The sequence below is a fragment of the Mesoplodon densirostris genome, chromosome 7, assembly GCF_025265405.1.
Source record: "Mesoplodon densirostris isolate mMesDen1 chromosome 7, mMesDen1 primary haplotype, whole genome shotgun sequence".
NCBI lineage: Eukaryota > Metazoa > Chordata > Mammalia > Artiodactyla > Ziphiidae > Mesoplodon > Mesoplodon densirostris.
In genome coordinates this window covers 2,008,639-2,032,570 of record NC_082667.1, presented here as the reverse complement: position 1 = coordinate 2,032,570, position 23,932 = coordinate 2,008,639, and the positions used below count along the sequence as shown (strand labels likewise).

The 23,932-nt window shown below is 53.7% G+C and overlaps 1 protein-coding gene across 3 annotated transcripts; it reads right to left on the bottom strand.

Annotated features, from left to right (window-relative positions):
* Nucleotides 1–9,866: 9,866 nt before the first annotated feature.
* TNNT3 (troponin T3, fast skeletal type) lies at nucleotides 9,867–23,806 on the bottom strand. Of its 3 annotated transcripts, XM_060103020.1 has the most exons (15): nucleotides 23,787–23,806; nucleotides 23,659–23,672; nucleotides 21,844–21,861; nucleotides 21,651–21,692; nucleotides 20,577–20,597; nucleotides 20,342–20,356; nucleotides 17,634–17,652; nucleotides 14,942–14,987; nucleotides 13,946–14,062; nucleotides 13,765–13,847; nucleotides 13,420–13,528; nucleotides 13,225–13,334; nucleotides 13,044–13,134; nucleotides 11,334–11,374; nucleotides 9,867–9,921 (listed from the first exon to the last, which is right to left on the bottom strand). In XM_060103020.1, exons 1-15 carry the CDS (start codon nucleotides 23,804–23,806, stop codon nucleotides 9,867–9,869), a joined length of 801 nt encoding a protein of 266 aa, XP_059959003.1. The 3 variants fall into 3 exon arrangements, with proteins under 3 accessions (XP_059959003.1, XP_059959002.1, XP_059959001.1); XM_060103019.1 differs by lacking the exons at nucleotides 11,334–11,374; nucleotides 20,342–20,356 and adding an exon at nucleotides 11,987–12,027; XM_060103018.1 differs by lacking the exon at nucleotides 20,342–20,356.
* Between the last annotated feature and the right edge of the window lie 126 nt (nucleotides 23,807–23,932).

Genomic DNA, 23,932 nt, shown 5'->3' with positions numbered 1-23,932 from the left:
TCTCGGTTTTTGCTAGAGATTCAGGTTTTTTTAAAGGTTAAAAATTATAGTATATATGTAATTAAAGAGACTTTAAAAAGGGAAACATTTCAGTATACAATGAAAGTAAGAAGGAAAATAGTAAGATGTATGTTTTCAGTAAAAAAAAAAAAGGTATGAAAAATTGAAATACATTCTGTTACGGGAAAAGGAAGTGAAGCATTTTAAAGAGAGATATTAAACTAATTAGGCTTATCTGGTACATTAAGTTACATGGGAAGTGTTATCAAATAAAAGATAACATTTAGCCTTCTTTATGTTATGTCTATATAAATATATATTATGTGTTCCAGAAATTATATGAAATTCCTGGAAGTCTTATATATCCTGACATAAAATGTTAGCTGACATCAAAACTGAGCCTCACACTGAAGGCCGAGCCCGAGTATTAGGGAAATGCCCTTTCCTGCAAAGGGAACAACAGAATCTGTAAAGTTTATGGCACGTGTAGATAAAGTCCATTGTACTTCTACAAAATTAATCCCTCAGTGTCAGACTTTTCCCATCCTGATGTCCTAGTAACATGACAACAGTCTGGTCCGGAATCGGAGAAATTAAGATGGGTAAACAATGGCTGTAAATTAAATGAACAGTCAGGGCTGTGGGAAAAATTAAGATGGGTAAACAATGGCTGTAAATTAAATGAACAGTCAGGGCTGTGGGAAACTCGAGAAGGCCACTTGGTTCTTCCCCTCTCCCTGGCAAACCACATTTTTTACTTGATGGATCAAAGCCTTCCCTTGCTGCAAGGCTTATGCCCTCATGGTAACAAAGAAATGGTTAAAAAGTGTGTTTCCCACTTGGGATATACCTTCTACAATCTCCAATAATCAAGGCACCCACTTCACTGGGCAAATCACATGAGTCTTAACCAAAAAAACCTCGCAAACTTCTTGGAATTATCACTGTCACTAACATCCTCAATCATCAGGCAAGGTCAACAAAACTAATGGAAAACCTGGACTTAAATAGAACAAAAATAAATAATATGGCATTGAATGAACTGATAAGTATGATTTTAATTTTTATGACTTTTTGTCTGACATATTACCAGCTTTTAATCTTTGTGTTTCAGATGTAAGGGAACCTTTCCCCTTAGGCTTATTATGACTTATAGCAGTTGAGTAAATTACACCTTTGTGAACAGAATGGAAGCATTTATCTTTTCTCTCTACCAGATCCCTCCAGAATTTGGAAACTCTTAAGTTCCCAGCAGCCTTTCCAGGTGAATAAGGAAGGCCACTTCCTGGCAGGTGCAGGAACCTCAAGATACTATGGACCTCGCGAAGGGAGGAATCCACCTGAGTCTCTAGGCATTGCTGGCAGAATCTGATGGCAAGTCCTTGGCATAGCTTTCCTGGCCATGAGAGGACTTTTAAAAGTCCAAATTGAGATTCTTTATGAATAGTTACAGCACAGCCAAATTTAAAGGAGCCTGTAACTCCAAAGAAGACATACTGATGCCTAACAGATCGTTAATCAACAGAGAAAAAGGCAAATCAAATCCACAGTGAGGTATCACCTCACTCCCATCACAATGGTTATCATCAAAAAGACCACAAATAACAAAGGTTGGCAAGGATGTGGAGAAAAGGGAACCTTCCTACACTGTTGGTGGGAATGTAAATTGGTGCAGCCGCTATGGAGAACAGTATGGAGGTTCCTCAAAAAACTAAAAATAGGGCTTCCCTGGTGGCGCAGTGGTTGAGAGTCCGCCTGCTGATGCAGGAGACACGGGTTCGTGCCCCGGTCCGGGAAGATCCCACATGCCGTGGAGCGGCTGGGCCCGTGAGCCATGGCCGCTGGGCCTGCGCATCCGGAGCCTGTGCTCCGCAACGGAAGAGGCCACAACAGTGAGAGGCCCGCGTACCGCAAAAAAAAAAAAAAAAAAAAAAAAAAAAAAACCTAACTATAGGACTACCATATGATCCAGCAATTCCACTTCTGGGTATATATTCAAAGAAAACGAAAACACTAATTTGAAAAGATACATGCACCCCAACGTTCATAGCAGCATTATTTACAAAAGCCACAACATGGGAACAACCCAAGTGTTCACCAAGGGATGAATGGATAAAGAAGATGTGGTGTATATATATACAATGGACTATTACTCCATTATATTACAGCCATAAAAAAATGAAATTCTGCCATTTGCAACATGTGGATGAACCTAGAGAATATTACGGTTAGTGAAATAAGTCAGACAGAGAAAGACAAATATTCTATGTTATCATTTATAATGTGGAAGCTAAACAATAAAACAAATGACTGTATATAACAAAACAAAAACAGACTTAGAGAGCTAGAGAACAAACTAGTGGTTACCAGTGGGGAGAAAGAAGAGGGAGGGGCAAGATAGGGGCATGGGATTAAGAAGTACAAAATACTATGTATAAGGTAGATGAGTGGCGAGGGTATATTGCACAGCACAGGGAAATACAGCCGGTATTTTGTAATAACTGTAAATGGAATATAACCTATAAAAATGATGAATCACTATGTTATATACCTGAAACTAATATAATATTGTAAATCAACTATACCTCAATAAAAAATAAATAAAAGAGCCTATATGTTCAATTACACTTACGTAAATAACCAGGTCAAATTTATTGAAACTAGACTTATTTTTGCAAACAGGACTGTTGGCAATTTGGCTATATTTGATGCAAATAAGGATAATTTTACAGAGAAAAATTATGTTTCAGACAATATACCTTTGTGGATATTAAGTTCTAGTGCTATTGTCTTTGAGGTTTGGTATTTTCTGCCTAAAACTCACTTCCTAGATGACTCCTTGTTACTGTATTACAGTATTGTAGTTTAATTGAATTATTAAGAGGATATTCTAAGTTTGTTTCTGAAGCTGATCACAGTAAATTATATTTGGGTGAAGATCAGATGCTCCATGACCTGCACCCAGGAGATTGTGCAGACTGGAAAAGACATCATTTAAAGGACTATCTCCAACCTAGATGGAAGGACCCTTATCAGGTGCTCTTAACTAGCTCATGCACAGTGAAACTGAAGGGAATTGACTCTGGAATTCATATTTACACTTTAAAAAGTCCTCTGCATCAGATTCGTCTATAGAGAGGACTGCTGACCTCAAAGTCACCTTAAAACATCCATCAAGACAGAACAGGAAGACGACTACAACAGTGGAGACACAGCTGGACCCAAGAACCCAGGCCAGGCCTGTAAGACCCATCCTACTAGTTCAAATGAACTGTTATTCAAATGTTTGTCTCCCTATCAAAATAGAAAGTTACTGTTCTGGCTATACTTTTTCCCCATTGTTTAGGATGGAAAAAAAATTCTTTGGTAAAGTTGTCACAAAAGGTATAGCTACCAGCAGCAATCTAACCAATTGTTAGATCTGTCATCAAATTCCTCAGTCAATACAAGACTGATGTAGGCTCCTCAGAATACCTGTCACTGACTTCTCAGATGTGCCTAATATAACCACTTACCTACACCAAACCTAACCTTTCAGGTTCAAATTCTTCAGCATATGAATGTGTCCGTCTCTTGTCTGGTACTACCCTCTGTCCTTAGAGACCAAGCACAACTTATGCTAGGACACCCCCACCCCCACTCTGTCCCTTACTTAATTAACAAATGTCGTAAAGAGAAAAACACAAGTAAATTATGGCAGCAACTCCCTTATGTCAAATATCCTACAGATGGCTTTTGGAAAGAGTGCAAGAGAAATGACCCATGGTTTAATACCATGTTAACAAAACTTCCAATTAATGAGGCTATCAATGAGAGCTCTCTGGGAGGATCACTTTCACTCCCCCAGGTTTTGTCTTCATGTGTGATATTGGAACTGATCCACCTTCCCAAGGATGGGCACATAAATGTCTTAACAGCTGGCAAATAGATTTATGCTTATTGGGTCATTAGGTTACCCCATTGTCAATACACAAGGAAATAAATGAACCTCCTTTCTCTCCCCATTACAGAGTCAACAGATCCATGTTAACAGGATACCAAGAAACCTGGTGGCAAATTCTCCTAGAAAACCTAATTCCTAATGCAGGAATGTATGTAAACAGAGAGGTGATCAGAAATCTATCAGCCACCCTTGGTCAAATAGCTGAGGAGACTACAAAAATCACTGAAGCACAACAGACATCCCTAACTCCTTAGCCCAAGTCGTATTAGATAGCAGGGTTGCCTTAGATGTTCCGCTGGCTAAACAAGGAGGTATTTGTGCTGTTGCTCACACTACTTATTGTGTTTACCTCCGGAGAAGTTGAGACTTGTCTAGAAAGAATTTCCCAAAAGGCAAGTTGGTTACAAGATGTAAGAAAAACTGACGCTTTAAATGAGCTGTTTAGTTGCTCTCTTCAGGCATTAGTAATTTTTTCACTCTGCTTTACAGATGATTATTATTTTCATAACATGTATTTATCACTCTTTTCCTAACTATCAATCTACTTGTGACATGTATCACTGCCTGCTTTAAGTCTACTGTTAAAAGCACATGTACAATGTTTGTGTGGCCATTCAGCATAATTGATCAAATGTATAGCCTATAAAACGTTTCCCCATTAGTGTACTTCTGTGCTTGTTTACTATGTCTGATTAGTTTCCCCCCAACATGGATAACTAGGTAAATCTCTACACACATGTAAACAAACAGAGGAGGCCTAACACCAAAGGGCATGATGGACCGAGGGCGGATAGCAACCACCCTGGCATCAAGGGACATATATGTTGATAGTCAATGCTTTCTATTGAGACTTTATGATCAAAGGGGAGAAATAATGAAAGAAATTTTCACATATTCAGGTTTGGGGAAATCATTCTGGCTTATACATGATTTAACTTGAATTTTATGGTAAGAAAAACAGCCTATTTGTGGCCTAGCACACATGCATTGTACGTCTGCTTTAATCATTAAAGAAAAGAGCGTATTGACCAGAAGTAAAGAATGTCCACGTTAAAAATAAAGATAAATGCCTCCCTTCCTGGGATGCCAACGCTAGCCCTCTTTCGATGATAAGACTCCCTTCCCAGGCGCCCAGGCCGTGCTGACTCACTGTGTACGTGCTGCTCTGTTTTTTCTCGAAAACTTGAAGGAATGTACCCCTGACTTGTTTGATGTTCTTTGTTCTAAAAAGACATAAAACTGTGCTGAAAACCATGCTTCTTGGGAGCAGTCCCTCAGTGTTATCTGAGAGGCTATCTTCTGGGTTGTAGTCCTCAGTTTGGCTCAAATAAAATTCTTTTCTATTCCTATTGTAGACTGTTTGAGTATCTCTGTCAACATAAGTCATCAGAGGGGTGTTACTTGGAGACTGGATAATTCTGTACTCCACTAATTTTTCATCCAGTCATGTCAGTGATGACCCTTGCCTCAGTCAAGCATCACATTAATGAAGATTTTCTTGTTCTATCCCTCCCTCTGCATTTATTAGCTGCATTCTTTCCTTCCCCTCACTGACATCTGTGTTCTGTTCATCTAGTTGGTCTGAACTGGTATCAGTGGTAGTTTACATTTGATTTCCCATTTGCTATGATCACTCAGGTTCTCTTTTCTGTGAGCTGATTACTCCCAACTTGGCCCATTTTTCTGTTCAATTGCTTGCCTTTCTAATGGTATCCTAAAGTTCCTTATACATCCATCTTCCGTGTCTGAGGGGGATTGGCTCCAGGACTCCACAGATACCAAAATCCAGGGATGGTTAAGTCCCTTATATAAAACAGTGATGTGTTTGCAACCTAAGCACATCCTCCTGTGTACTTCAAACCATCTCTACATTATCTATAATATCTAATACAATATAAATGCTATGTAACTAGTTGTAAATACTACATAAATAGTTGCTGGCATGCGGCAAATGCAAGTTTTGCTTTTGAGAACTTCCTGGAACTTTCCTTTCTGAGCATTTTCAATCCGAGGTTGGTTGACTCCACGGATGCAGAGGGCCTACTGTATACATTGAATACTAATTCTTCATCACTGACATGTGTTACAAATATCTCCTCCCAAGAGATGCCTTGCGTTTCCACTTGTGGTGTCTTCTGATGCAGAGAAGTTTATTTTTTAAACTTTATTCTTGTTGAATTTATCAATCTTTTGTTTTATGATTTGTGGCGTTTATGCCTTATTTAAGAAATTTGCCCTGATAAGAGAGCTTTCTGATTACTCTCCTATAGCTTTTCCTAACATTTTGAATGTTTTCTTTTTCAGACTTAGGTCTTTCAATGACCAGGAATGGATTTTTGGTGGATGGTATGAAGGAGAACAGCACTGTTATTTTAGTTTGTTCTCAGTGGATATGCAGCTGTTTCAGCTGTAAAAGAATGTTGCCCACCACCCAGTTCCACCTACAACACACCCTGAAAGAAATTCAAGGCAAAGATCAGGAATGAGACACTCTGTGCTCTGGGAAAACAGGCAGAACAGGCCCTCAGATAGTTTGATATTTTCAGGAGAAAATTTATGAACCCAGATTCTTGCATCTTCTCATACTTAGAAAAACACTAAAATCATTAACTGAGATACCTGTTCCTTGTGACCAGCAGCAACCTTCTACCAAGATGTGCTCTTGATGGCACGTACCCCTTTGCCAAAATCACATATATACTGATCGCCCTCTCCTACCTCTTTGGAACAGTTCCTCAGAGCTACTGAAATGCTGTTTCCCAGGCTATAGTCTTTAGTAAGACCCCAAATGAAACTGAAACTCACAGCTCTCCCATTGTGGGTTTTTATTTCAGTCAACATATCCCATCCTTTCCCCCGCTATTCCTGGCACCATGTCTGCCCCCCCCCCCCCCATCAAGTTCCCCTGTGTGGGAGGCTTCACTCTCTTTTCTGTGTCCATCTGGGAGCAGACATTCCAGCGGCTTAGGGAACCCAGCTTCACATGGGAGGGTAGCTGGTAGGTCAGATTCCCCAACCTCAGTCTTCTGATATTCAGACCCCATTTCCTTCCACAGGAATTTTAGAATCAGTGTCAATTTACATGTGAATCCATACTGGAATGTGGGTGAGTTGCCCTGAATTCACAGATTAATTTAGGGAGAACAAACATTTTAAAGATCTTGTGGAACATGGTGACATCTCCAGTGACGTAGCTCTTCTGTAATACTTTTCAATAAAGGGATTTTATTATCACTCTAATTATCTTGCACATCTTTTGTTAGATTTGTTCTTATCCTATGTTTTTTACACTTCTCTTGTAAATGGCATCTTTGAACGTTGCCTCCTACCTTTCAATTTTTCTTTCTTGTGCTCACATGCACACATCCTCACTCTTTTTAATTCTAAAAACTTAGAATTGCAGATTTTCCTGGGTTTCCTTATAGACAGTTATTTGATTGTGAATAATGGTAGTTTCTTTTAAGGGACTAGTAGGCAAGAAAACCTTCTAACCTTTTACTATTAAGATGATTTGCTGTAGGATTTTGGAAGATGTCTTCCTCAGGTTGAGGAAATTGCCTTTTATTCCTAATTGACTAAGAATTTGTAAACTGTGTTCTGTGTCATCCAATTTTTTTCCCCAGCCTTTAAACTGTTTATGTGTCATAAATCGTCATATTACTCAGTTTTCTAATATAAAACTATTTTTGCACTAGAGAGGACCCCCTTGGTCATGATGTAATTTTTAAAATCTTAGTATTTTTTGGTGGGGAGTTGTTTAATTTTTGGTTCAACATCTTTAAAATGAAGTCAGTCTATTCAAGTTTCATGCTTCAATGCAGTAAGTCTATTTCCCCTGGAAACCGGCCATTTTATCTAGTTTTCATATATACTGTCATAGAGTTGTCTATGCTGTGCTCTTACTGCTAAGTTAGTCTCTGCATTCTTTGTCACATGTTCTCTCTTCATTTCAATGTGGTTTATGTCTTCTCCCCTTCCTACCTGATTTTCATGCCAGATGTTGGACTGTTTTATCAGTCCTTTTGAAGAGCCAATTTTTTACTCTGTTGACCTTCCCTGCCAATTTTGTTTCTTTATTTTACTGACTTCTTCTCTTTTCCTTACTCATTTCCATGCTTCTCTTTTACTCAGTTTTAGTTTTCTGTTCCTTTTCTAACTTCTTGAATTTGATGTGTAACTTTTTAAAGATATGGGCCTCCCCCAACCCCAACCTTTTCTAATGTAAGCATTCAGCCCCTGACATTTCCCTGTAGGTCTGGAGTCAGCAGCACCAAGTTCTGCTCTGGTCCTGCCTTATCGCTCAGCTCCAAGGTGCTTCCCAAGTCCCATCCCAATTTCCTCTGTGATTCCTCAACTATTTAGTGTGTTTTTGCGTTTCTAAACATCCGCTAATAAGCTACCTGCCCTTGGTTCTGACTGGGCTGCAGATCGTTGGCTGGGACATTCCCATTAGAGCTTGTTCTGAATCTTCCTCTATAATCTGCTTCTGAAATGTTTCACACGCCACTCTAGATTGGAGGAACAGTGGTCCATCAACGTCCACCAGTCGAGCTTAATTGTTTTGTTTGAACCTCACATGCCTGCCCCCTCAACCTAGATCCTCCTGCGACTATGAGATGTGCTTGAAAATCTCCCACTCAGATCCCGGACTTGTTCATTCCCTGGGTTTCCACCATGTGTGACTCAGGTCACGTTGCTCTGAATCTGTACAATCTCGGTGAGCTGAATCTGCTTCTCATGTATGCTGACCACCTCTCCCCAGGGCAGCTTTAGTCCCGTTAGTTCTGTACGAGTGGAGGGACAGTGCTAGGGGGTCAATGGACCCCACCATTTACTACATGAAGGTGTTCATCTTCGAATCACTGCAGGAAAGCACACTGGCTGTGCTCAGAGTTATTTACACCGACTGCAAATAGCCCTGTCATGGCGGGGGAGGGGCGCGGTCCACGCATATTTATGGATGTATATTGCGGGGGAGGGTACACGAGGGGGCATGGATGTGTGTGCTGGAGTGCATGCCATGTGCGTGCATGTGCCATCCGGGCGGGCGACCTCGTTGTCGGGATCCCGGCCCCCATGGCAGACTGATCGGGGATGCTCCCTACTTTCCACCACTCTGCAGAGCCTTCCCAGGGGGCGGTTCCAGACTCCGGCAGCTTCCTCTGTGGATACTTGGCTGTGCAAGCTTCTATGTCTTGATCCAATTTTTGTGATTTATATTTTCCGTAATTCTATTTGGTCAGGACTTTCAGACTTATTACACAGTGAGCACTGTATTCTCAGATAATATAGAAAGAACGGTCTGTGTTGGCTATGTCTGCTCCCTGAAATGTGCTTTTCCACTCCTTTCCTGGGGCTGTGTGCACCTCTCGTGCTCTGGACTCTCCTGCCCCATCTCTGGGGGACGTTTGTGAAGTGTCCCACTGTGCTCCGGGCCTGCCTCCCAGACCCCCTGCAAAGGCCAAGCTCTACTGCCCCAAACCAGCTTCAGAGCTGACCCGGGGGGCTGGGCGCTGGGGTGGAGAACTGAGCAGTGTGTGGGCTCTCGGAGTGGAGACAGAAGGTTCTAGGGGTGAAAGCCCGTTGATAGAAGTGGAAGCCACTGGCAGAGCCGGTGGGCGTCCGGGGCATAACGCTCACGGCACAGTAGAGCCACGGCCCTGCGGTCTCCTGAGCTGACCCCTAAGATGAGTACCCAGGGTCCTGTGGGCCCCCTAGCTGCAGAAGGGCCACCCCCACCCCAGGGCCCCATCCACGAGCCAGGGCACACCTGTCCGAGGGGAGTCTGCTAATAGCTTTATTTACAGACCCCAGAGGTCGGGGGCAGCGAAGAGAGAGACACAGGAGGCGCCTGGGGGCCGGACGCCTCCACGCGGGCCCCACAGGCTGAGAGTCTCTGTCTCTGGGAACCTCTTCGGCTGTTTTACTTCCAGCGCCCGCCGACTTTGCCCTTGGCCGGAGTCCCGGCCTTCTTGCTGCTACAAATGGGAAGCAAGGTGGTCTTGAGCATGAGGGTATCCGGGACCCTGGCCACCCCCTTCCCTGGCCCCTGGCAGACCCCAGACCCTGGCAGGTCTGTCCGGCCCGGGTCTGGAAGCCCCAGCGCATCCCCCAGCTGCAGTCCAGCAGCAGTGGCTCCCCTGGACCTGCCCAGCCAGGTTTGGGCGGCTTTGTGCAGAGGGAGTCAGTGAGGCTAAGTGGGGGCTGGCGAGAGCCTGGTCCCCCTCCTCCTCCCTCCCTTCCCCACCCGAGGGGCTTGAGGCACAGGCAGCAGGGAGACTCGGGGGCCCTACGTCAAGCACACCCAAGCCCGCGTGGGAAGCTGCCCCCTTCCCAGTTACTTTGTCCTGAAAAGAGTCTCTGCCCTCTAGGTCACAGCCTCCTGGGACGCTCCTTCACCCCAGGCCAGCAGTCCCAGCCCGATGGACTCGGCAGCAGGGAGGCCTCTGTCTTGTTCCAGAACCTCGGCCCCTCAGTCACTACTTAGAACTGGACCCTGGGGTCGGGAGGTCCCACCCCAAGGTGGAGTGGTCCTCAGGAGCCCGCCCCATCTGTCTGAGCCCTCTGCATGCCAGTGAGCCGGGAGTGAGCTGGGTGCCGAGTTAGGACGGGCTGGTGGTCAGAGCTCTTTTTCGGACAGCTTCGGGCTGGAATGGGCCCTGCAGCTCCCAAAGCTTCAGGAGAAGGCCTGGTGCTGGGGTTGTGCCCACAGCCTGAGAACCCTCCCAGCCATGCACATGCACGCACACACACGTGCTCGTGCACACACCTGGCCAAACGGCCCCCTCTCGAAGGGACCTGCAAAAACCCCAGCCCTGCACAGAGGCAGGGAGGAGGGCGTGTCTCCTTCACCAGCCCCACTGCCCACCTTGGGGCGTGCCCCATCTCAGCCACCAGGCTCTGGGACAAAATCCCTCTTCAGGCCTTACCCGGCAGTTATTGTAAAGGATCCCATGGACCCCGAGGGTTCACCATCCTGAGGAACCAGTGATTTCACCCAGGGCCACGGAGGAGCTGGTGACAAAGCCCAGGCCCCCTGATTCCTGGTCTCATGTCACCTTTGAAGTGACACGCTGCTGGCACGTCCAGGAGCCCAGTCTGGCTTCACCAGGCCACTCTGAAGGCTGCCCAGGGGGCTCCTGCCGGCCCTCCCCCAACCTGCCATCTTTCTGAGCTCTGGGGTTAGGGCTGAGAGAAGGCTGCGGGTCCAGGGGTGCAGGGTCCCGACATGCTGGCCCAAGTGGCCGGCTGGTTAGTCCTGTTACTACTCTGCTGAAGGCCGGCTGCCACCGACACAGGCTAAAATGGCCGGGCCCCTGGCGCAGCAGTGGCAGCTGACCCATGGGGCCATGTGCCCCGTGCAGAGCAAGGGACAGGCAGAGCTACTCACTGCTTCTGGGCCTGGTCGATGCGGCTCCTGAGGTTGGTAATCTGCAAACAACACATGTGACTTACCTGCCACGTCCAAGCAGAGCCAGGCCGGGTAGTGGCCTCCTGCCCCGTGGGCCCCTTGGCGGCCCTGGCAGGTCTTGGCATTCTTACTGTGTCCTGGTTCCTTTGGTTGGAGGACCCTTGGGCTTGTGCCTCTGACCTACTCTTGGTGGCCCAAGCTGGAGACCTGGGCTATGTCACACAGCAGCCCAGGAGCTGGCCACTTACCTTCCAGCCTCTGCGGGGTGTGGGGCAGGGGGCACGGGGCACAGGTGAGGCTTGCAAACAGAGCCCCTACCTGGTGGGCCCAAGCTCAGAGCCCTGCGGCCTCTCACTCCTCGACCCAGCTGCTCTCTCCTGCCGACTGCCCGGGGGGAGGCTGGGGGAAGGCAAGGTCCGGCCCCCGCTGCCAGCCAAGACAGCAGCTCAGCCTCAGCAGCCCCCAGGCGGCAGGCAGGGGGGAGGAGGAAGGCGGGAGGGGAAGAGGAAGGCCTCTGGGGTCTCCGTGCCCCCTGCCGCCGACACCTGCAACGACCCAGGTTTTCGCCATGCGAGAGGCCCACCGTGCATGAACGCTATGAGCCTGGTCCAGGGTGGACCCTGGCTACTTACAACTTGGCCAGCATCTCCACTCTGGCCCGGACGTTCATGATCTAGAGAGACCGAGATGGTTAGGGGGCTGGGTGGGTAGTTGAGGCTTCGGCACCCACCGTGCGCTGGGCTATTCTGGGCCAGGGCTCTTGTGGTTCTTTTAGCCCCCGGGGACCCACCGTAGGCCATGCACAGTCTGTCAGGAAGCAGTTTGTCCCCGGCTCAGCCTCCTGGACGTGAGCAGGGCCAGTCTGGGCTCTCTCTGAAGCCCATTTCCGAGGCCGGCCCTCCCAGGGGAGCATCAGCAGAGAGCAGTGATGCCCCCGGCGCCTGGCCCTGCCTGCTGGCCAGCAACAATACACATGCCCCTGGGGGCAGCCTGGGAGGGCCGTGGTCCTGCTCCAGTTAGAGATGGGGAAATCGAGGCACAGGAAGACCAGGCAACTTGCCCAAGGACACCGGGATCCCGAGAAGGAGCAGGACTTGCCTGTCTGTCAGTACTGGTCTCCCACACCCTCTGTCTCAGGGGCCAGTAGAGGAAGCTGGGAGAGGTGCCCTGAGAGTGGAAGGTCCTCCCCCGGGACCCTGGAGGCCAGAAGGGTCTGTGCTTCACGCAGCAGGTCCTTCCCTGGGACTGGTGCCCCCAGCCCCACCCCCAGGCCCAGACTCCGAGGGACGGTGTCCACCCAGGGCTGCCGTCCTGAGTCGTGAGCCCCTCTCAGGCAACTCCTGGCGCCCAAACCCCGGCGGAGGGGCACTGTCCCAGCCCCCTCCCTAGCTCTGAGCTTGGGGGTCTGGGAGGGGACTGGGAGGACCCCCACCACAGAGGAGCTTAGTGCCAACCTGGTGGGCTTGGGACACCGCTGGCTTTCCACGGTCTCCCCCCAGCCCCCCGAGGGCACCCTGCCCCAGCGCTCCCTCCTGCCAGCCCTGGGAGCCAGGATGATGTGGGGAGGCTGGCCTGGAGGACACCCAGGCAGGGTCCCCAGCAGGACAGGGACCTCGGTCGGGGTCCGAGGGGACTCGGGGGTGCTCAGGGGTGCCCGCTGGCAGGTGAGGGCGGAGGTGTTTCACTCACCTCGTATTTCTGACGCTTCAGCTTCTCCGCGTACTCAAACTTGTTGGTCTCCAGCTGGTGCAGGGTTTCCCAGAGCTCCTTGGCCTTGTCCCTGGGGACGGAGTGGCCGAGAAGGAGGGTTGGCAGGTCAGCCCCGGGAGGCTGGGGCCGGGCACCCCCCACCCCGAGGGGACGTCCTCACTTGAGCTTCTCCTCGCTGAGGTGGTCGATGTTGAGGGGCTTCCGCCGCTCGGCCAGGATTTTCTTCTTCATCTCCCGGGCCGTCTGCTTCTTGCCTCTCTTCTGGTCAGCCTGAGGGGACACGGCAGTGGGGGGACGTGGCACGGCCGGCCTGAGGGCGCGGCAGGGACCCCCGGGCCGCAGGCGCCGTGCTCACCTTGGCCAGGTAGCTGCTGTAGGTGACGCCCATGGAGGACAGGGCCTTCTTCTTCTTCAGGTCGTCCTCGGCCTTCCGCTTGGCGTCCTCCTCCTCCCGCCGGGCCCTTCTCCTCCTGCGGAGACCCCAACCCAAGACCTCAGGGCAGGCATCGAGGACTGCCTGAGCTTGGAACCTTCTGGAAGGTCCAGATCCTGGTCGGGTCAGCCCTCTCGCGGGGGTCCTGCAGGGCGCCGGGACCTTAGCCACCGGCCCGAGTCCTTGGCCGGTGTCAAGGGAAACTTCGGGAGAAGGGGGTTCTGGGAGGCTGGCATTTCTCGGACTGGGGGCTGGGGGTGGGGGGGCCTCACCGCCAGCCTGGTCTGGCGCTCCTTCTCCTTCTCAGCCCGGATCCTCTGCTGTTCAGCTCTCTCCGCACGGCGCTTCTCCTACAGCCGGACGAGGGCCGGGTCACTGCGGCCTGGCCACCCTGGGCCCACCACCGCGCCCACCGGTCCCGCATCCGCCCACAGCTGCCGGCACTCACGATCCTCTCCTTGAGCGCGACCAGTTCCTCTTCCTCCTTCTTTCGAGCCTCGAAGTGGCTGTCGATGAGGGCCTGCAGCTCCATGAGGTCTTTGTTCTGGCGCTTCTTCTGGATATCCTGTGCGGAACAGGCCCGTCACCCCCAGCCCTCCTCTGGAACTTCGGGCTCCCTGGCCCTCCTGGGGGCCGGCGGCTGCCTGCTCCCTTAGCTACAGGGTAGGAGCGGTGCCCTCCCCGCGGGTGAGTCCAGGCCGGGCGCAGCCCTGAGGTCAGTCAGCCCCCCTGGGATGGACTGGCCCTGACGTGGCCCTCTTGTCATGCCCAGAGGTGCCCTGCGTGGATCGGGCAGAGAGGAAACTGGGGAGTGAGGTAGTCTGTTGGATACACAGATGGATGGGTGGGTGAATGGATGAGTGGGTAGATGAGTGGATGGATGATGGTGATGGGTAGATAAATGGATGGACGGATAGATGAATGGAGGGATGAAGGATACAGATGGATGGAGGAAAGGACAGATGGGTGGATGCACAGATGGATGGGTGGATGGGTGGATGGATGAATGGATGGATGGATGGATGGATAGATGGTTGGGTGGGTGGAGGATGGATGGATGGATGGATGGATAGGTGGGTGGGTGGGTGGAGGAAAGCATGGATGTGTAGATCAGTGGGTCAGTATCTGGATGAGTGGATGGTTGATGGGTAGATAAATGGATGGATGAGTGAATGGATGGACGGATTGATGAATGGAGGGCTGAAGGATACAGATGGATGGAGGAAAGGACAGATGGATGGATGGGTGGGGGAGGAGGGAAGAAAAGTGTCCATTACTGGAGGAGTTTTCTTCTGGTCCAGGAATGAATTAAAGCAGAATTGCATGGAACTAGGAAGCCTTAGCTCTGGCTGCTCTAGAGGAGGTGACCTGCAAAGGCTTAGCCTGGAGCCTGAAGGCTGGGGGCTGGGGGGAGAGTGTGTTGATCTGGGTCCCGGAAACTTACATCGAAGTCTACTTTCTCCCCTTCCGGGATCCTAGGAGCAGTGAGTCTGAAGAAGAGAGAGAGGCTCATGAGTGGGGACGAGTGGGGACCCCACCAGGACAGTTGGCCTGACCCAACCTGGCCCGGCCCTCCCGCCCTTCACCCTGGCGCCTGGCTGAGGGCACACTGCCTGACCTTTGCTCTTATCAGATGTATAACTCACTGTCCCCAGAATGGCTTGACCCTTCAAGGAGGTTTCAAGCATCCCTCTGTTTTGCCAACTTCTGGACCTCGCAAGAGCTGTTTCACCCCCCTCTGTCCAGGAAGGGTAGCCTTGCTTTCTTTCTCAAACAAATAAACAAATGTGGCGAGGTCAGACCAGAAGGCAGGGTGGTCACCGCACACCCTCCCAGGGCCTTTGGCCTCTGTGGTCAGGAACGGCTGTCTCGGATGACCCTTTGCGTTTCTCTGGCCCCTCTTTGATCTTTCTTTCTGGGGACCCAGAGGAAAGGGGGCTGGGCAGAAAGCAGTGCGAAGAAGAAATGAGACCTCTCCCTGAATCCGGCCGGCTGTAACAGCCATGGTCTCCACCCTCTCCTGAGTACATTTCAGATGGAGCAAAGAGTTAAATCAACAACAACAACAATTTCTTCAAAAAAGAAGAAAGTGGAACTGAATATGGACCGGGATGCCGGCGCAGGAGAGGATTTTTTAAGCTCAGAAGGTCCTGCTCGGGAACTCCATGCAAATGAAAAACTTATGGACATGGAAAAAGGCACAACGCAAAAGGGGGGAAAGAAAAAACAGACTAGAAAAATCTTTTCAGCAAATACAGAGAAGACTTATATCCTTATGCAAACTGATGATTAAGAAAACACAGAGACACCCCCGCCGTTAGATAAATGGGCAGAGACCGTAAGCTAGCAGCTCCCCAAGAAGAAAGACCACCAGTCAACACACGAGGGAAAGGCCATCAAAGGAATGCGAAGGAAAACAACCCAGAGAGGCCGTTTCTCATCCATCCGTCAGAGGCTCCGTGTGCAGGCACGTCGCGGTCCCCGGGCATGCGGCGTGGAGACCGCGCTGGCGGCCCTCGTGGAAGCCGTTTGGCAGACGATATCAAAAGCCTTAAGAACGTTCCTACTCTTTGACCCAGTAATTCCATTCTGGGAATGAGGCCTAGGGAAATAACCCGAAAGACAGAAAATGCTTTCCACCCAGCGTTATTTATGATAGTAAAATATTGGGGAAAGCCTTAATATCCTGCAATAGAGGAATGGTTAGGAAAATTATGGTTTGTTCAATTGATGGAATATTATGTGGCCATTCAAAATATTTAAGAAGACTATGTAAAAACATGGAAAAATACTTAGAAACAGCGCTGCATTTTAAAAAAGCAGAATTCGAGGCTGTATAGACAGGACGATGTTTGAAAAACAGCTCAGGGTTTCAGTCTTTTTTTCCGAGCCCTATGCATGGACAAGGAGCAGGAAGAAGCAAGCCTTTTTATTCCTTTCTACCCTTTTCCGCAGTCTGGCAGGCGGGGTGGGAGAGTTATAGATGATTTTTTTTCATTGGACTTTTACGTATTTTCCAAATTTTCTTTAATGAGGTGTTTTATTTTCATAATGAAAACACAAACATTTTTTTAAAACTAGAAAATATCTTGTGACCCGGCAGCTTTCTTTAAAACTGCTGAAAAATAAAGTGTAACGGACGGAAATGTGCTGGCTATACGTTCGCATATTTCCAGTCCTCTTTGGAGAGTCCGTAAGGCTCCCCTAAGTGGGAACGAACACTTGGCGTGTGCTCATACGCGCTGACATTCCATCCCGTGCAGAGCAAAGGCAGGCATGAATCCTCTGAAGGATAAGGGGGATGAAGCATGTGCAAAGTGCCGTGGGTTCGTACGTACTTATCAGAGACAGAAAAGTTAGGAAAGTCGGATTAAAACAAAACATCTCTGAACCACTCACTGACATGTGGGCAAAACGAGGGAAAGAAAGTCCTTTCGAACAAGGAAGATGGTTCCCCAGAGAGGGTCGAGGCCCCCGTGAAGGGAGGGATCGTGGCTCCGGTCAAGGTTTTGTTCCCAAGTGGGTTTCAGGGGTGAGATCCTCCTTCCCACTGCCCCACTTTCATGCCTATTTCACATCTAGGGCCCTGGGAGATGGGGAGTAGCAGGCCGGTACAGGGGCGCCAGAGAGGGCACAGGGAGCTGCGGGGGACTCCCTCTCTCTGCCCTGTCTTCCCCAGCTTCCTACACCCCGTCCTCCCTCCGTCCATTGTCTCCTCCTGCAGGAAGCCCTCCTTGCCAACACTGGATGATCCGGGGTGGAACCATGCCCGACTGGACTTCCAGAGTCTATCTCTGCCCGTCTCTGGGAGGTCTGACCCCCACCTGTGTGTGGGGGGGCCGTCCCCAGTGACCCCATTCCCATGATGTGCCTCATCAGAAATCTGGAACCTTCAACACCAAACCAAGGAGCAAAGAAGCGGCTGCTGTTCTCAAGGATTTGGGTCTCCAGAGACTAATGCACTTTGCTGCCTTCCTCGGGGGGCCCGGAGCCCAGCCCTGGGGCACCTGGTTCCCCAAGTGGCCTCGGGCCCCGTCCAGCCTGCCCACCCAGGCTTCTCCTCCAAGCATGGGCTCCAGGCCTCACCCGGCCTACCCCGCCCGCCCGGCATCCATCCATGCCCACCCCACACTCACTTGAGTCTTGGCTTCTCCTCTGGTCAGCAGGGCACCCACATGGGGAGAGGGGAGAGGGGAGAGAGACAAAGTGAGATGGACAGCGCACTCCGGCCAACGGGTCCCTGGGGGCCTCAGGCTGGGGGCAAAGACCCCACCAGGGACAAGGGGGTCTTGCCCCCACTCTGGGCCCACGGAGGTCCCTGTGGGGTCTGAGGGGGGGAGCTCGGGTGCGGGGCCCAGGACACTGGCGGGAGAAGGGAAAACGGAGCCCAGACATAGAGCATCCTCAGGGGGCAGAGGCAGGAGAGAAAGACCAGAGATGGCGGGGTAGGGGTGGGGGGGCAAAGACCGGGGGTGGGGGGAGCATCCCCCTGCCCAGGCTCCGGTCTGCTGGCTGTTCCCCACTGACCACCCCATCATGGTGTCAGGCAGTGTTAAGTCCCGAGGCGGATGCAGAGCAAAGCAGCAAGGACTGGCCTTTGGAGGGCCTGGTGCCGGGACAAGAGGACAGACAGGCGGACAGGCGCGTCTGCGGGTCTGTGCAGACGAGCTGCGTGCGGCCAGGGGCTGGCCCTTGCCTGCCTCGCCCTCCCACTCCTCCTCGGCATCTTCAGGAAAGCGCACATGCAAGAGAAAGCGGCAGGGCTGCAGGGGTGAGTCAGGGTGCGAGCAGGGGCACGGGTGAGGGCCCAGGACAAACGCCAGCCAGGGGGCACATCCCGACCCCTCTTCCCCTGGGTGTGCGTTGGCCTGCACCCTGTTTGTGACCCCAGCTGAAGGCCAGAGAACTTGCTTCTGCGGAGGGGCTGGAGGAGCTGTGCGGCCAGGATGCCCCGGGAGAGACCCGGCCCCCACCCCAGGAGGCTGGCTGTGGCTGGAGAGGCCACTGAGGGCCTGCGGGTGCTGGCTGCTGGCTTCTCTGAGTCTTTCCACTGGGGGTGAGTGGTTTTGGGGACTCAACGCCTGGGTTTTGTTGGGCTGAAACCTGAGGGGGTCTGGAACAACTCAGTTAATAAAGCTTCTTGGGGCCTCAGACGGCTGGTTCCAGTCCCAGCCCAAGGGGACGAGGGTGCTCAGGCAGAGCCCCGAGGGGCCCTGGGTCATCTTGGCCCCAAGGTGGGGGCTCCTGACTCTCAAGGGAGCCTGTCCCAGCCCCTTAGGAGGCTTCTCTTCCGGAGCCTGGCTGGGCCATCTCACAGGACTGGCCTTATGACAGGTGGCCTGTCCAGGCTGCAGCCTTCAGACCTGAGAGCCCACCTGCCTGGGCTAACCCAGCCGCCCTCACGTGGGGGGCTGCTTCATTTGAGCCTCCCTGCCTTCCCGGGCCCTGGGGAGGTCCTGGCCGGCCTGGATGCAGCCCAGGATCTGCAGGGGACCTGGCAGCACCCTAGCCCCATCCTTCAGTCCCTGCTCTGGGCCCTTTGGTGGCAATGACGCCTGGCCGTCAGCCTGTCTGAACCGCCAACGCCCCCCGGCACTTGGCCTGGCCCCAGGCCTGTTGGGGGTGGGAGGGCTTTTGGCAGGGTCTCCCCTCACATCCCCCTCAGCTCACAGATCACTTGGTTCCTTAGCAACCAACCCCACTCCCACAAATAGCGCCCCCAGCCCTCTGGCACTACTCAGTTTTCAGGTGGGCCTGACGTCACTGCCCCCCCGCCCCTGGTGGGGGGCTATGAGCGTGGGGAGACTGAGGGAGATGGCGCTTTGGGAGGGTATGGGGGGAGGCCAAGTGCCATGCAGCAAAGCTCCCCAGGCAGCAGGCAAGCGGGCAGCGGCCTGGCATCCCCACCCCTGTCTGTCTGTCTGTTGGCCTCAGGGCTGGTTCCAGGGTGACCTGGTGACCTTGTGACCACCACAGCCCTTGCCTGGACCCTGGTTCCTGCAAGGCTCATCATTCACTGCCCGACCCTCAGGGCCGGCACGTCCCTTTCTCTTACAGGTGGCCTCGCTTTGGGGGCTGTGCTCCGGGTTCTGGCCCAACCAGGGGGCCCCCTGTGGCCCCTCGAGACGTTGTGTGAAGGCAGGGGCTCCCCGACTAGGGCCCTGACTTGATCCTGCACCTCCGCCACCTCCACCCCGGGGTACGGCCAGCCCCACTGCGGGTAGGGCAGGCTCACCCAGGGGGCCTCCTCGCGCCTGGGTGTGTCTGGCTCCGGCCCAGGCGATGGGTGGGAGGCCGGGACCTGACTGATTGCTCGCTTGCACGCAAGGCCCCCAGCTGTTCCGGGTCCCCGACGTCCCCACCTCAGCCTCAGCCTGACTTTCTGCTTCACCCCACTTGCCTCTCCACCCTTCCTTTAGCCCCCGCCTTACTTCCCCTCTCTGCCTTGCTATCTGGGGCAGGGCGGAGGCCACCTGCCCTGCCTCTCCTCCTCTGCTCTTCCCCAGCGAACCCTGATGGATCCCGAGGGTCCCAGTGGACCCCAGCACGGTCCTCCCGAGGCCCACACCCCTCTCAGGCCCTACACTCGGCTCTGCTCTTGACCTCGAGGCTGACCGCCTCCATCTGCCTGCTGGTGACCCGGGAACGGCCTTGTTCCCCCAGCCCCGAATGCCCTCTGCCTGCTTCCCGTCAGCCAGTCCTGCCTGAGCCAGCTCCCCAGGCCTAACTGTCCCCACCCTGTCCCCAGCCCGCAGGAATGGCTGCGAGAGTCATGCAGGGAAGGAGGAAGAAGTGGTGGGGGCTCAGGCCCCGGGACGGGGACTGGGGTGGGGGGCGAGCCTACCTTCATGGACTTCCTCTGCAAAAGCGGCACCGTGGGGGGAGAGGGGGGAAAGAGAGAGAACCAGCTGTGAACCTTGGGGCAGAGGCTGAGGGGAGGGGGGCGGCGGGCGAGCAGAAACACACGGTAAGTAGGTTACGCGGCCCCTCTTGTTCCTTCGCGGCCGGGAGGCGGCTCACACCCACACACGGCCACGTGTGCACATGCGCCCACACGGGACTGAAGTCATGGCACATACCTGGTTCATGAACTTCATGGACTAAGGAGGGCCATGGAACAAGAGGCAATGCGTGGGTCAGAGGTCAAAGGAGAAAGGATCCAAGGTTAATGGAAACAGCCGGTCGCCATGGGAGGGTCAGTGGCCGAGGCCGATGGGTGGGGAGGGCGCGGGGAGTGAGCGAGACAAGGGCAGTGTTGGCCCGGGACAGCGTCCCCCCAGGTCCTGTCCCTGCCTCTCCTCGGAGTTTCCAGCCCGGCTCTTTGCACCTGTCATGACTTCACTGCTGGTCACGGGGCTGTCGGGGTCCTGCCTGCCTCTGCCGCCCCCCCTCTTCCCGCCTTCTTCAGGCCCCCCAGAAGGACTTCCATGCAGGGGCAGGGCTGTGACCTGGCGGGATGGCACCAGGGGCTGGGGACCTGTAGCCCAGGAAGCTTCCTACCAGCCCGAGAGTGGGGGACACGCTGCCTTTTCTTTCTGAGCCTGCTAGGGCGCTTGGACAGCAAGTGCCAGCCCTCAGCTGCTCTGACCAGGGATCTAAGCACGGGATTCCCCACCCTTCCATCCTCCACCCCGACCTGACCCCGAGGAGGGAGCCCACTGGGGCGGGCTGGAGGGGGGCTGGGGAGTGACAAGGGCTCTGGTGGGGGCCTGACGGGCCCGGCTCAGGGCACTGACCGCGGGGCCTGTTCCGCCATCACCCTGTGCTCACCGAGATCCAGCCTGGGTCCCTGGCCCTGCCAAGGGGTCAGGCGCTGCGGGGCTCTGAGGTACCCACCCTGGGGTGGAAGGCTGGCTTCAGGGCTGTCTCTGGGGCAGCTAGGTCTCCATATGGTCCAGCAGTCCCCCCACTGACCAGCCCTCCCTGGGCCGGGGGATGGAGGAGCCCATCTGCCACCCTGCCCATGTTTGGGGGTGAGGGTCCTCGGGGCCCCCTCTCTGGTCAAGCACTGGCCGTGGTTAGTGGGTTATGCTGGGGCCACATGTGGGGGCCCCTTGGCTGGCTGGCGCCTGGCTGTTCCCCCCCCACCGCCAGCTGCGCGCCCCAGCCAGCCCCGGGCACCACATGGGGCCAGAAGTCCTGTGTCCTCATACCTTCTTCGTGGACCTCATGGGCTTCTGTAGGCGAAGGGGGCTCTGGGAGTGCGGTGACAGGAGGAGAGAGGAGAGGTTAGGCCAGGAGCACACACTGCACGTCCTTAGAGGGGTGGGCGCACGCAGGGTCACTGAGGTCGGGGGGCAGAGGGCTGGGGGCAGGCGGGGGGCTGGGGTCCTGGACCCCACTTACCTTCCTCTTCGGCCTCTTCTGAGGAGGGAGCCAGAGGGCGCAGAAGGGAGAGAGGGAACAGGACAGCCGTTAGGGGCCACGTGGCGGCGGCGGGGGAGGGAGGCAGCCCCGGGGGCGGGGGAGGGTGGTGGGCAGCGGGCGCTCCAGGGACCGCGGGAGGCTGGCCCGGCTTTGAGGGCCTGCAGGACCTCAGAGAGCTCAGGCCTCGGCCTCGCCTCTGCAGCGTGACCTCCTCCCGGCCCTGGGGGTCTCCGAGCCCCTTCCCCATCTGCGGGGAGCCTGCTCTGGACTGTGGTGCCTATGCACCGGAGGGTCTCGCTAAGTCTGACTCTGAAGGTGCCAGAGGTGAGACAGGTGTTATGGGACAAGCCCAGGAGACGTGGGCCTGAAGGCGGGCGGCGAAGGCAGGTCTTAGAGGACCCAGCTCGGGGGACATGTCCCCCGGCCCCGTCACCTTCCCTGGCGAAGGGTGGCTCCCAGGACCATGGTTCCCGCTCAGAAAGGAGTCTTTCTACCTTTTCAGCAGAAAAAGAAATGTTTTGCTCATGTTGTTAGGGTAGCCAAGTGTTTTCAAAATATTTTCAAAACCTAGCGCCCAGAACGCCCCACAGGAGAAGCCTGCCTGGTGGAGTTCGGGAAAGCCTTCCCGCGGTTGAGCTGGTGCCAGCGGCCACGCACGAGCGCCCGTCGGGCCTGAGAACCACCCGTGCGCACCCTTCCCAGGGGCCGTGGCTCCGCTCCCACGCCTGCCTGGGCACGGCCCACCGGGAGGCTCCCACAGACTCGGGCTAGGGAGGGGTCTCCAGATCTGCCTGGAGGTTCCTGCTCCCAGAGGGAGGGGGAGGGGGAGGATGCTGGGAGAGACAGAGAGACAGAGAGACAGAGGGAGAGACAGAGAGACACAGAGACAGAGACACAGAGACACAGAGAGACAGACGGAGACACAGAGATAGAGACACAGACAGAGACAGAGAGAGACAGAGCTGTGGAGAGGCAGGCAGGGCCCACACACCCAGACTTGCTGTTAATGAGGTGAGTGTCTTCACAACCAAATCCAGGTAACTCCACACACCATGGACACCGTGGATGAGGTTATTATGTATAAATAATACAGAATAATGCAAAAAGTATTAATGAGCGATCATGAGTGCTTTCTATTAATCGAGTAAAGAGGTGGGCACTTAGGCGTGATGGCAAATGGGGATTAAGGATGAGGAAGGTGGACGGTTACTTGGTGAGTCTGTGGGGGGGCTGGAGGCCCCCTGGGGACGAGAGTGGACATGTGGGGGGAGACGCCGGGTGGGGGGGGCGAGGGCACTTCCGGGGCTGCCTCGGTTACCTTCCCTCTCTACTCCTCTGCCAGGGGCAGAACAAAGGAGAGGGGCCAGCTAGAGGGCGCGCTGGGGGCCAGACCGGGAGGGCAGGAGGGCGGCGCCCGCCTGCCCATCGCCCGCTGTCATGTCGCTCCAGCTGGCCAGAGAGGGGCCCGGGAGGAGGAAGAGGCTCTGGCGGTGACTGCGGCTCCTGGGGAGGGGTCTGGGCCACGGAGGCCCGGGTCCTATTCTGGGAGGGTGGCCCCGCTGCCCAGACAACCCTGCCGTGCAGGCCAGGTGGCTCAGGGACTAGGCCCAGGGCCCTGGCCTTTGAGAAGAGGTGCAGGGGCAGGCGTGGTAGCCCATTCACAGAGGGGGCGATCGGACGCGGCTTCCAGCATGGGCTCCCCGGGAGAGGTGCCGACAGCGGCTGGCGAGGCCCTCCCCACCTGGACTTTCTGTCTAGAGGCTGATGCAGAGACAGTCTGGCTTCCACACTTACCCTCGACGTGTTCACTGTGGGGGAGAGAGGGGGAGGGGTGTGAGGGGGGTGGGAGCTCTCGGCAGGGGGTCCTCTGACCTCTGAGCACAGCCAAGGTCCAGGGGTCCCGAGGCAGGACGGGTACTCACACTTCCTCCTCGTCCGACATGGTGGGTGGGTGGTTTCTGCAGGGGTGGAGGGAGACCGGGGCGAGGATTAGGAATTGCCTTGACCTAGAGGGGCTGGAATGGGTGGAGGATGGGCCCTTGGAGTGGGGCTGCAAGGGGACGCCCAT